Below are 13,004 nucleotides of genomic sequence, written 5' to 3'. Positions count from 1 at the left end.
GTTCTATCACTTGCCGTCCTCCACCCGACACAATACTCCTGTGCATAATGAAAAACAAATGAGCTTCGAAGTTGGTCGTACTTGCGCGCGCGGTTCGAAACAAACGTTCCGGGAGTGGGGAGTGGAGAGAGCGGGGTGGTACGAGGTTATGGGACCGAGAGCTCTCGGGTGTCCCTCCGGCCGATGTGCCGTCGGAATGTGTCAAACCAAGCGATGATGGATGTACATGTTTAAAGGATGTCCTTTTCCACATGTCCTCTCTGTGTGATTTTCGCCGTTGTCGTACGTTGTCCTTTGGGTGTCTTAATTTTCGGGCATCTTCACTTTGCACCGCGTTTTTCGGAGGGTTTTGTGCGAGCTCTGCCGTGACACGCACAGTTTTTTTTTCGTTTATTTTCTTCTTCAAGTTTGTTTCTCGCGCGCCGAACCATATGTGACAGTTTTAGACGGACTTTTTTTACACCATTCCCTTTTTTCCCATTACGTTGCATTCGTTACATAGTTCTATCGTTCGCTCTTTGGTTATTATTGGAACGTTAAAGTTTCTAGCACTGTGCGAACAAGCGTATGTGTGTGTGGTCGTGCATGATCGTTTGGGAAGGGAGAACAGAGGAGAAAAAATACTCCTCAAAGAACCTAAATCGGACTTACGCACAAAAACCTCACCCAAAAATCTCCTGCAGATAGTCCATGCAATGATCCGGACAAGACTTTTGTCTTACAAAAGTACCATACCCTGCTCTGCTTCTTCCATCACGGACGTTTGCCAAAGATGGCGCGCAGCCGAACTGGCGGCGTTTCCGATGCACAAAGCAACGGGTGCGCACACACATACACGGACCATATCCCATCGGTACGGTACGAATTTAAGTACATTTACGGCTAATCCGTGTTGCCGAACCTAGCCTTTTACGGGCTAGAAGAAAGGATCGCACAAGTAACACAGAAGCGGATCACACGCAGCCCGCCAAGCGGCATCGGTCCCTTTATTTTGCCCCTTGCCCATACCGCAGAGCTAAATCCACAGTCGGAGCTTAAATAGTCCCTGGTGATTGTGACTCGGGAAAAAAAAATTACATAAAAAACACATGAAACAACACCCCGACATGTAGTCTTCACATGCACTGGGTGGCGGATATCGCGATCATCGCGATTTTTGCACACATAATTGTGTGCCGTACCGTGTGTAAAATGCCTTTGTAGTTACCGTGTTTTTGCTGGCATTGTTTGAAACGCTGGTATGATTGTTGTAGTTCCATACCGAAGGGATTATTGGTAAGGTGGGAAGTTTTTTTTTATTTTTAAGCTAACCGTATGTTGCGCGATGTGTTAGAAGACCCAAACAAGAAAGATTAAATTGTATTACTGGTGTAATTGTGATTTCTAAGGTGTTTAAATTATGGAACACATGTTGAAGACCTTATCATTTTGGTAAGTTAATGTCCGAATTCAGATGTATGTTTTCAAGTTAGTCCTAGCAAGTAACATGAAGCTTCAAAATTCAGATCTCCAAAAATTACGACTACCAATATTAACCAAACATCGGTAATAACTCCCCTTTTAAATTATCTAAACGATATACACAACTGATAAATGACAGATTTCCCTTAATCTTAACCTTTATCAGATTTGCAATGGCACTTTTGATTCGGTGACACCAAGAAGGATAATACGTTTGCATCTTCGTACCGCTGATTGATGGTCGCGATGTGCGTCAAGTAGTGTCGGTAAAGGCCACAGCATCTTCCATTCTCTCTTCACCAGATTCCAACGCACTTCCGGCCGTAAGCGCACATATTTGTCAAGCTATTCAAGCACCACCGGCTAAAAACAAGAAAAGAAAAGGGAAACCCAAAAGAGCACAACCGCAACGACAAGAGAATGAAGAAAACAGGCTCGAACGCTTATTAGCTCAGCGCAAGGCAGCCACTTAGGCGATGGACAGCGTGTGGTGCACCACTTGAACACCTTTCCTGCTGCGGACGACGGAAAGACAGAAAAAAAGGCAGCAAGATGGAACCACGTCCGGAACTGGCCACTCGATCGATGTGCGAGGACAGTCCAGATCGGCACCACACCTTTGGAGGCTCTACAATCCGTCTCCACATTCAAACCTCGCCTTCCCTTCGCTGCGTGGATGGTGGTTGGTATTGTGGCGCGCGATAGCGGCGATGTTGACACGAGATGCATCTTAATGGCGAAGAAGAGACGAACCGATTAAAAACGGCGCAACGAAAACACTTGACACTATTGGCCCTTTTTTTCGAGTTCGCTTTATGCAAACAAACCACTACCGAACGTTGAAGGGAACCCGCGTAAATGGCGCCAATCGAAGTAAGGAAAACGTTCACCCTTTCCCCCAATTCTTTCGATTCCTATGAAAGGGGAATTTGAGCTGGTTAATGCTTAATAAATCTATATCAAAGGGAAGAGTAACATATTGTAAATTTAATTATGAAAATTGATTTTTAATTATTTACTTATTTCATTCGGAAAATAAATAAGTTCTTATTGACATTAAAATAAGTAATAAGGAATAAATAAAAAAATAATGAAATAAATACTAATTAAAACCAGTTTGTTTAACGAAATAATGCTATCTAAATTATGAAACTCATAAACAAAGTGTTAACACTAATGTTTCTGCAAAAGAAAATAGAACCAGCTAAAATAAAGAAATGAAACAGAAAGTAAAACCTTGCATCAGCCTAACATGTTAATATAATATTAACCAAGAAAGGCTTGCAACACAACATCCAAGGTGAAAACCAAAACGTCAGCAAACATTACACCCGTTCGGTTTGGTTTGAAAAGGTAACGCTAACTTTTCCTTAGATAATTTAGCTTAATTTAACTTTTTTGTTTTTTCTTTGGCCATATTAACATGATTTAATTAGCACGATGGCACTGAAATGAACAAATTAAAAGAAAATAACTATCGCATTTTGTAATCGTGGTTTGAAAAAGGATGAATCAGTAGCAAGAAAAAAAATGGAAAAGATTGAGGTTTAAATTTTCAATTAAACTTAGTTTATAGGTAGAGTAAAAGGTTATGTTAATATTCAGCTCACTTCCACCAAAACATATGTCAATTATGGCAAATGGTTTACATTAGTGTAAGGTTTTCTTTCGGGTATTTAAACGTTATTTTATGTGTTTTTTTTCTTTTTCGCTAGTGAAAAAATGCATTCGTTTTATTGAATATCTATTTTTATATATGTTGCAACTATATCATTTAATACAGTAAATTCGTTGAGAATGCCATCGGAATGACACCGAACAACCAAAATTTAAAATTAAAAGAAATCACTAGTACAATACACTGGAGCTGTTTAAACATAGGACATATAGGTATATATGTATATTTTAGAAGAAAGCTCAATGTTAAAAAGCGAACAAGTGACAACGTTAACCAACTAACAATGACCAAAACAAACGATGACAGGCCCAAAACATCACACCCACAAAACAAATCCACAAATAATGACATCAGAGAGCGTGCAATTCAGAGAAGAAAGGCGTAATCTTAACTAACCGGACAGGCACGAAACATTCGCACACAATCGTTCCGGAGTATGGCGGTTCTGGTCCTTTCCCTTAAAATGCCCCGCGCGCGCCTCCTTCTCGTCCCCCGGACACTTTTCGGTTCCGTTCCGCTCGTGCCGCTCAACGATTGGAAAATTGAGTGTGTAATTCGTGTCTCGTCACGAAACCGTGGCCCTTTTTCCTTGACCTCCTTTTTTACCGCCACGGCTGACCGAGAAAAAGGGACCCGGGAACAGACAATGGCTAAACGAGCCGAAACGCTGGTGACAGGCCGCCGCGGTCGTGCTGAAGGTTGCTTCCTTTTCCCCGGTAGAAGTTATTGAATCGGTCGGTGATCGCGTCAAACTAAGCGCGCCGGCCACTGTCATACCAATCGTCCTGACATGATCGAAGCCCCGGCAACACTTTTTTCCACCATTTTTCCCATTGTGTGCCCGTGTGTGTTGTGTTCGGTTTTGCGGAAAATCCGTGAATTAGTGTCTCTCGCCATCTCACCAAGGATCTGTACAGCAGGGGGAGCCTACACCGGCAAAACATTATCCTCCTGTCAACGGCACGCACCGTGACCGTGATATGTGTGTGTGTGTATGTCCTCACACATACACACATTTCACGAAACGTAAGGATATCTTTACTGTACCGGGGTGAAGGTCGCCATCATTTAACCGTTAACCGAATTGTAACAAAAAAAGGAAGGCGAATTACAAAAAAAAGCTAAATAGAAGCTAAAAGTAGGGAACATAAAAAGGGAATTTGTGATGCGGTTTTGTGCATCGATGTGTATCCTTCCCTTACCTCCCCAATAAAGGACATTTTTCACCTCCTCCCGTAGGCTCGTGGTAAGCTTTTTGAAATCAACCTCGGAGGGGGAAAAAAGAACTCATTTAAAAATGTGTTTCAAACGTGTCAAACGTAGAATAGAAGAACAAAACAGGAAGAAATTAAAGCAAAGATAAAACCAGAAAAATAGAAACAAGCCACATAGTCCACCAGAGAACCGGAACCGACCAAAGCCTGGTGCAGAAAATACAGAAGAAGAAGAAAAAAAAACAACAAAACGAAGCAAAAGCAAGTAGTAGAAGAAAAAAATGTTGTCAATAAAATGGTTTTCAGGATTCGGAAATTGTGTGTGAAAAACTCGGGAACCACAGTGCGAAAGAGCGCCCGGTAGGTTAGGATTTTAACGGATGGCAAGGAAGCAAAAAAAAAAAAACACCGAAACATTGAAAGGGCGCGCATGCATATCATTCGTGTGCGGATAAAATATACGCCACCCCATCTGTCAGCCCATCTAGTGGTGGAAGTGGGAAAGCGATAGGGAATGCATTTGCATTTTTCAGACAAAACAACAAAAAATGGAAGAAGCAAAAGTACGATACAAATCGTACATCGTGTTGGTATGCTCGCACTAACGGTGTAAACATTGGCCACATTCGCCATAGCATCCGTCAACAAGCTCCGCCCCTTTAGACATAAACACGGCAAGGTGTTCATTCTGTCTGCTGTTGTGTTCATCAATCTTTATCTCCTGCTGTCGACTTATCGCCGGTCGAGAAATGGCAGATTAATTCACACAAATGAACCCTTCTTAAAATGAATTGCGTCAAGTTCATGCGAAGCAAAAGCAACGTAAACACGCCCACTTCCACGCGTTTGTATGCGCGCACGCGCTCCCATACGTAAAGGGGTGGGTTAGATGGCAAATATGTGCGTCCCCACTTCCCCGCTGCCCTCCCCCTTGAGGGTGAAATAGCCTTTCGTTGGGTTGTTCATGCGGGATGAACCTGGCACACAGCAAACCACCACCATCAGAGAGCGAGCCGGAAAGATGAATCCAAAACCACAAAGATCGGGGTTCGTTTCGGCGGCACAGTTCTCGTTCTACCGCTGGCTAGTGAGTACGGTGTGTACAGAGAGTGTAGCGTGTGTGCAGTGTGTGTCGGCCCCCGGGGAAAACACACCAGAGTTTGTGCGTACTAAGCGATCCAACAAGGAAACACACCACACGGCAAACTAGAACGCGCGGATAAACACACCACAAAGCAACACGCGGGTGGGTTTTGTGGATTTTATACAAGAAAGACAACCCAAAAGCGCGGTGTTTGTATTTTTGGGAGCGATTAAATTTTATTCCTTTAAGTTGCTTCGGTCGAACGAATTTACGATACCGTATTTGAGTTTTAACTATTTGCTATAAAAGAGAAACCGTGTTGTGCACACCTTGGCATATCAGCCACCTTCCACCTCCCGCTCTGGTTACAGTGGTAGTTGTGGGTGGGTGGTTCGTCTACGTGTATTGTGAGGGAATGTGAAAAGCTGTGTCGAAAGAAGTGTTTCCGATTCCATCAGACAACATCGTACAGCAAAAACGACCATCACTCAACTATTGCTCATCAACAAACCACATCCCTAGCAATGAAAGGCTGGATCCTGGCGGATTACATTGTACTATAAAAGTGATAGTACGCGATTCCATTTCGGTGGCTAAGTAAACGGTAGCAGAAGGTGAACGACAGTGGTAGAAACAGCTAAAAGGTGGATTTTATCGTTATCAGCAATTTTGAGGTACCTGTCACTTCCAGTACCTTGAAGACATAGAGTGTTGTGCGTATTTTAATTTTGAAGCTTAAAAAAACATGCTATAAAGCTTTATAGCAACTATAAAGAGAACATCCACAGGGAGAGAATAGCCTCACAAAACGGAGCAGAACGTGAAGTAATTGAATAACAAAGCTAAACACAGGTTTTAGACGATCATGTCTCTCAAGCGTTGGTGGACTTGGAGCAGCAGACAGTGATTTAGTAAGGACCATCCAAACCTTCAGGAGACGATACCGGCCTGTCGGTGTCGGAAAACCGTGCCTTAAACCTGTGCTCACAACTCAGGGAAGTGAACACTCTACGTGAGAAGGCGAAATCCTTCTATACCTTCACCGGGTTCCGCCGGTAATGACGGAACGGCGAAACTAGACACTCTTGTATCTCTAAAACGCCTTGCTACAAACGACATACACAACAACAACCTGAATACAAGTACAAAACCTGACCGTTTGAGTACAAAACAGGCGAGTCCTCTCACTAATTGCATCGGAAATGATCAATATTCTAAGTACTCCAGACTCTAGCAAACCTCAACTATAGCTAGACAGCAAAGAGAGCTGGTCTCCATACATCGCTTCGTTTTTCGTTTCGGTTTTTGGCTTGCTGTTAATTTTCGGTTAATACTTCTTGTTTTGGAGATGTTTCATATTTCCTTGCATAATACGCCAGAGACATCCGCGATTATATAAAATCTGTTACACTAGTAGCAGCCTTCTATATTTCACTATCCATCGATGAAGTACGCCCGAAGCGATATAAGGTGAAAGCAAAAAAGCTTTAAATGGTTTGTGTTTCGTGAGGCAGTGTTGTCGGTGGAAGAAGTTTGCCGTATTTTGCCCAATTCCGAAAGGTGCATCATCCATCTTGCCAAAGGTTAAAAAGGGAGATCTCCGTGGTCCGAGGCTCGCACTGCGAGAACCGCTAGAAACGATACGCTCCAAACGAAAAACGGGCCATAAAGGGACATGGATAAATCCTTCCGCTTGGTTCACGTGTAAAAGTTCCCGTTCGTGTGCTCGCATCCCCCCGTGTCGGTTGGTGTTGGGCGGCAGAAGTTGGTGCATAATTCTGTTTTGCCCTCGAAGCCTTGGTGCAAAGTGTGCATGTGTGGTCGGATAGAGAACGCCGGGTCTGGTGCGTGAGTGTTTCGGAAAACGGAAGATCCGCCGTCCGCAGGTGGGTTGCCTGCCTAAAAGAAAAGAAAGGCAGCACACCTCTTCAATCAAGGCGCTCTTTTCAAAAGGGAAGCGCTCTGGTTAGTGTACCATTAGGAGCGTTTAGCACACCTTCCGATCCTCCATTGCTTCAACGGAACTGTAACTGGCGTGCAGTGCACATCAACTATCAACGCTTGACTCTGCTATCAAAAGAGCAAATCGAACCGTCGAAAAAAAAACAAAGCAAACAACAACAATGGAACCAGGTAAGTCATGTTGTTTTTGTTGGGTTACATTTCCAAACACTTGGAACACTTCAAACTATTGCTATTTTAATCAGGGAAGACATATGTTCGTGTTCCACCAGACCGAGCAATCGCCTTCAACTTTCTGGACATTCGTATTGACAGCTCTACCAGCCAATGAATTTCTCTTTTCTTCAACTTCGGTCAGGGTAACACCTTTTACTCGACTGCGAGGCAAAAAAGGCAGCTATCAAAAACCAAACCTAGCCTCCCGAGGTGGAGAAAATCTTACTCTTTCCGAGGGAGGTGGGAAAAATCTTAGTATTTCGGGGGAAAAATCGATAAAACCCATTTCCAACGGACCATTTACCCCGGACGCACATCTCTCTCGCTCTGTCTCTTCCTTCGTTTACTTCCCATTCGAAAATGAAAATTTCCATCAAGTATGGTTTGTCTGCAACAAAAAAAATAAAGTTAAATAGGTTTAAAGCAAAGCGAAAAAAAGGAAAATTTTACGCACATCTTCGCCCCATTTTGGGACGAAACTGCCAGAACGAAAAACCCGGAAGTGGTCCTTTAACCTGGTGAGGGAGGGATACAGAAACGGAAGAAGACGGAAATAATAAGGAACTGAAAGCGTGAAGGGGGGAGCTTTACTTGGCAGTTGGATTCTGCGCAATCAATGTGTTTTGTTGGAATGGGGAGCAAAACTAGAACGAAAGGGAAGTTAACGCCAAACGGAATGTCGTTATTATGATGGATGCATTCACCATCGTTGATGAAAACAGGACATTCGGCCGGGTTCTCTGGGGGTTTTCTTTGGAAAACGGAGCGAATGGAAATCAAATTCGCGACCCAAAAAACCTTACGCTAAACGTTATTACAACGTTATCGGGGATACCTTCTCACTCGCTTGCAACAGTGTGTTTTTGAAAAAAAATAAAACCACCGAAAAAAAATGACGGCAAAAAGTTTGGTTATAAGCTAAAAAGGAGCCGTTTTTTCGGAAGCGTTTGATTTTGTTTTTGACTGGACACGAACATACACACGTACACAAAAAAGAAATACAAAACAACCTGATCGGGTCTGTGGCTCTGTAGTGCCGGGCGCGGAATGTATGTTTAGGTCCGTCTCTAAGCGTACCACCCGAACCTTAAAATCAAACACCGGGAGCCCCTTTTTTTCTGGAATGGCCTAACACACGCACTCGGTGTTTCTGTCTCCATTCCCACCTGCACACAATTGTAAGATGCGTTTGAGGAAGAGGGAATAGAGAAGGTGGTGGTGAGGCAAAAATTTGTTAATTTGTTAACTCCCGGTGGCCGCTACCGGGTGATGAACAATAACAAGAGAGAAGACCGAAAAAAAGGCGCACCGACGTAGCACTAAAATACCAACCAAAAAAAAAGTAAAACAAAACCACGGGACACACACCGTTGGCGCGCGTTGGTGGAGAGTTTGTATCCGGACCGGGAGGAGAGCAAAAAACGGGGTGTAGAACGAGACCCAAAATGCCTAGGAGGTCCTTGTGGATGTGTTCTGTTTCTCTGTTTGCTTTCCCGTGCACTCGAAAATCTTCCCGGAGTGTATGATGTTTGTGCACCGTTCATGTTTTACCGCGGCAAGGCTTTGGTTAGGCTGTGTCAAGCTTTAGAGGGATGCTGACGGACCTTCAAGCGAACGATCGATGGTGACGGATTCTGTGTGCTACCACACTGCTGCGCCCCCGTACGATAAGCGCACGTTAATCGCTTCCGAGTTCCGAGAGTCTCGACCACCTTCCCCGGTGCAAGAAGCCGAAAAATGTAACCCAACGCTTCTAGTAGTTGCCGAAGGCGAAGAGGTGAAGGATCGAGAGAAAGATAGAGAGAGAGAGAGAAAGAGAGAGAGAGAGAGAGAGAGAGAGAGAGAGAGAAGGAGAAAAAAATCACCTGAGATAAAGTGTTCTGCTGGAGGCTGAACACTTCATCTCTGGGATCTCATTCACTATCGGCACAATGGGACAGAAGCATGTCTAATAAGGACAGATAAGAATAAATAAAATCAAAATTCTATCATAAAAAATCACATTTGCAAATTGATGCAAGCTTTTAATCGGTGTGAAACGGTTCACTTTAAACAAAATTTCTGCTGTTTAAAATCAAGGTATAAATAACATCCTTAACGAATCGCTCCCTTTTAACTGATAGGCACCACTGATAGCTTAGTGCACACTTACCGGCATTTAACGATTATCAATTCCGACGTGAAAATGTATCATAAACAATGCAGCAAACGCTCGTGAACAATCACGGACACGGATGCTATTGTTGTCCATTCGCCACACCCCAGCTGCCACATTCTGATGATAGCGTTTTCGTGTGTTTGTGTACAACTCGTTTCGGTGCATATCACAAATTGATGGGGAATCGGGGAAGAAGGAGGCATGGTTTGTATGAAATTTACTAACCATTAAACCATCGATCCAACGTGATGTTTGGCTGGACACCAGTCTGTAATAGTTAGCCGCTATTGTGTGGTGTTAGGCGCGTTAGAGAGGAAAAAAGGGATTTCCAATCAAAACGACGACGAAGCGCAATTAGTTAGCGTGACAGTAGAACGTGTATGCACCGCTTGCATATTGCTGTCTGTCCAACAGGGATGATGCAATTGTTTTCATTCTAAATCGTCGGCGTCATCGGACGTGTTATCGGGGTAGCGGAATCGAAATGCAAAATAGTGCAGCGAATGAGATGACCGTTTAAAATTTTAGTAGCTTTTTCGCTACAAAAAAGCAGAACCCTCCTTCATAGAACGATTAAAGTTTCATCTAATCTAATACTTTCATAAAATAAGACATACCGTCCTAACAGCAAAACATGAAAAAAAGCTGAAAAATATGATAATTGGCTTTTTCATAAAAAAAACTTCGTGGATTTCGGAAGATTTTCTTTCGGGGATTGTAGGCTGTTGACTAGTTACCGCTTTCGTTTCTGGAGTGCGTAGAAGTAGAAGGATATTTTATTTTGTTAGTTCTTTCTATGGGTTCGAGTGTGGCCCAACGGTTCAACAGATCGGTATATTTCAACCACTTCGTTACTTGTATAAAGACTTACGTTTACAAACAAGCTAAAATTGTACATCAAATCTCAAACGTTCATAAAATACTGTGTAAATAATTATTTGATTCACTAAATTTGATCCAGTCCTAAGTGATTCCCATAGTTAGGCGCATAGTGTCACCTTTCATCGGAACCTGTGCCTCTACTACCTGTCAGCTGCTTGACAGTGGCAGACTGTTGGAAAAAAGGTGGGGGAGAGGATGGTACCGTAAGGAGGAAAGAGCGGGCAGAGACAGATCGGGATGAAACCGATTGGGTAGATAGAATTACATTTGTTTTGATTATTATTTGCCGTCCTGTTCTGGTACGCGCCTTGATTTTGCCCCCCTTGCGCACACGCTTATATCCGCTTCTGCTACTAACCTTTGTCGCCTGTCAAAAGCGATTTGAGTTGGTTGGGTGCCGTCGTTTTTTTTCTCTTCTTCTTTGTGTCTCTCATTTTTCAGAGACCTTTTCGAGCTTCGAGTGGTGAAACACACGACGTGATATAGATTGATGTTGATCCGGGGAAGGTTCTGATTAGAAGCTACCGTTTTCTGTTTTTGGAAGTTCCCTGATTTCTTTACGTTTTTTTTTTGACGATGTGTCTAGACGACAAGTTGCACGTTAAGAATCCAGAACGGTTGTGAAAATATTGTGGATGCAGTACTCTTTTCTTCATCTCCTCGCTTCTAAAAGCATCTTTCCCATCAAGACAATATGGCGCGCCTATACCTTAACGCCTTTGTGGACCTGTGTGGAGAAGAAGACTGAGTAGATCGTCCACGTGCTTAAGCAAAGCGAATCCTACCAGTGTAACAAATGGGTAAAGCTCGAACAGACAAAAGTGTGACCAAATTAAGCAGGTTGGGCTACAATCCTGTCAGCATTTATTTAACAATCCGCTTGAGCCCTGCGTCAGTGCAGCAGTAGCCACTTGAAGTTCCGAGTGTGCGCGCACCTGTAAAACGAGTGATCCCCGCTTATGCGTTTTGGTTCGGGGCGCACCGAATATACGGACACACGCGGGTGTACGCTCTTAAAGCTATTATCGATTATCGACAATTAAGCCATTCATCGATAAGAGGGTTTTCCGGGCACCGGTATAAAAAGGGGAAAAGCTTAAAGGTACGTAGTACCGCACAAACACCCTCCGCCTACACTCAAGTACCTGACGGTATAACTTACACGGTATGAGAACACTGCTTTGAAAGCCGAGTGCCGGCCGTCCAGTGCCGCCGTGGGCGCGATTGGATAAGCAAATTTTTCGTCCTCCATAAGGTTGGGAGAGGAAAAAAAAGAATAACGCAAAGCAACGCACCAAACACGAGCCTACGCTCTCGAGGGGCCAAATGGTGGTAATAGTTTTAAGTACGTCCACGATCCTTTACAAATCCGCCTGTTTCGTCTAAATGTGATCCGGTTTTGCTGTTGAGTCCTTTATCAAGCTCAACCGACGATCGGGATTCGGTTGGTGAAAGAAGACGGGTGAAAGGCTTTCAAATCTACTTTCCTCGTTCCGTACATTACCGCTCATCGGGTCCTTCTTTCTTTTTTTTTCTGCTGACCACATTGTCATTGAAACTGCGGATCGTTTACATTTAATATTTTTGCGTGGTAAAGCGGTTACTGTGTGGCCCCTAACGTTCTCTGCTTTTCTTCTTGTCCACGTTTTTATCGCGCTTTTAGCTCCGTCTCATTCCGTTCCCTTTCGGCTAGACCTTGTGGCTCGAGGATCCTATTGGTATCTTTGGGTATCAAACAAAAAAAAAGCCCCGAAAATCTTAAGGACCTCTCTTCCATTGATCCATTCTTTTACTGCCGTAAAACCTTTTGCAATCGGTCGTGTTTTTCTCCGGTGTGGGATTAGAAATTGATCTGCAGCGGCACTCGAAAGTAAATGAGTAAAGCTTCCCGGGGGTAAAAGATGACCCCTTCGGGCGTTACATTGCAGTGGGTTATGGGCAAATGGTGGAAAAATGGAGGAAAACACACAAACAACAAAAAAAATAGAAAAGGATATTAGCCCAAAAACCCGGAGCGGGTGCGGGTGCAGAAGAGGAAATGGACAAGAATGGAACAATTTTCAAGCCCAATGATCCGCACATCATAATCAAACAACACAAAAACCATCATAATCATCATCCTCTTGAGCGCTTTTCAATGAAGGGAACGCGATCCTTTTTTTTTGGCGCGATCCTCTTCGGCCCGCAAAACTTCGACGGGATCACCGAACGAGACCGAGAAAGGAGATAAAGGATTGGTCTCGTAAAAGTAAAACCCATTTCGTTTTTGTTGCTATGTTGCTTTTGTGGCTTGTGGAATGTATCCTTGTGGTTTTTAAAATTTTGCCCTTTTTTTTCTTTTCCCAGTTT

At 43.5% G+C, this 13,004-nt stretch overlaps 1 protein-coding gene across 1 annotated transcript in view; it reads left to right on the top strand.

Moving 5' to 3' along the window:
- The first annotated feature begins 5,226 nt into the window (after window positions 1-5,226).
- LOC125764965 (paired box protein Pax-1-like) overlaps window positions 5,227-13,004 on the top strand; it is a 67,630-nt gene continuing 59,852 nt past the window's right edge. The window contains exon 1 of the mRNA XM_049429738.1: window positions 5,227-7,570. Coding sequence (XP_049285695.1) covers window positions 7,561-7,570 — 10 coding nt within the window. The 5' untranslated portion in view covers window positions 5,227-7,560. The remainder of the gene's footprint in view (window positions 7,571-13,004) is intronic.

Source organism: Anopheles funestus, chromosome X (genome assembly GCF_943734845.2).
Source record: "Anopheles funestus chromosome X, idAnoFuneDA-416_04, whole genome shotgun sequence".
Classification (NCBI taxonomy): domain Eukaryota; kingdom Metazoa; phylum Arthropoda; class Insecta; order Diptera; family Culicidae; genus Anopheles; species Anopheles funestus.
This window is presented reverse-complemented; position numbering and strand designations above follow the sequence as displayed.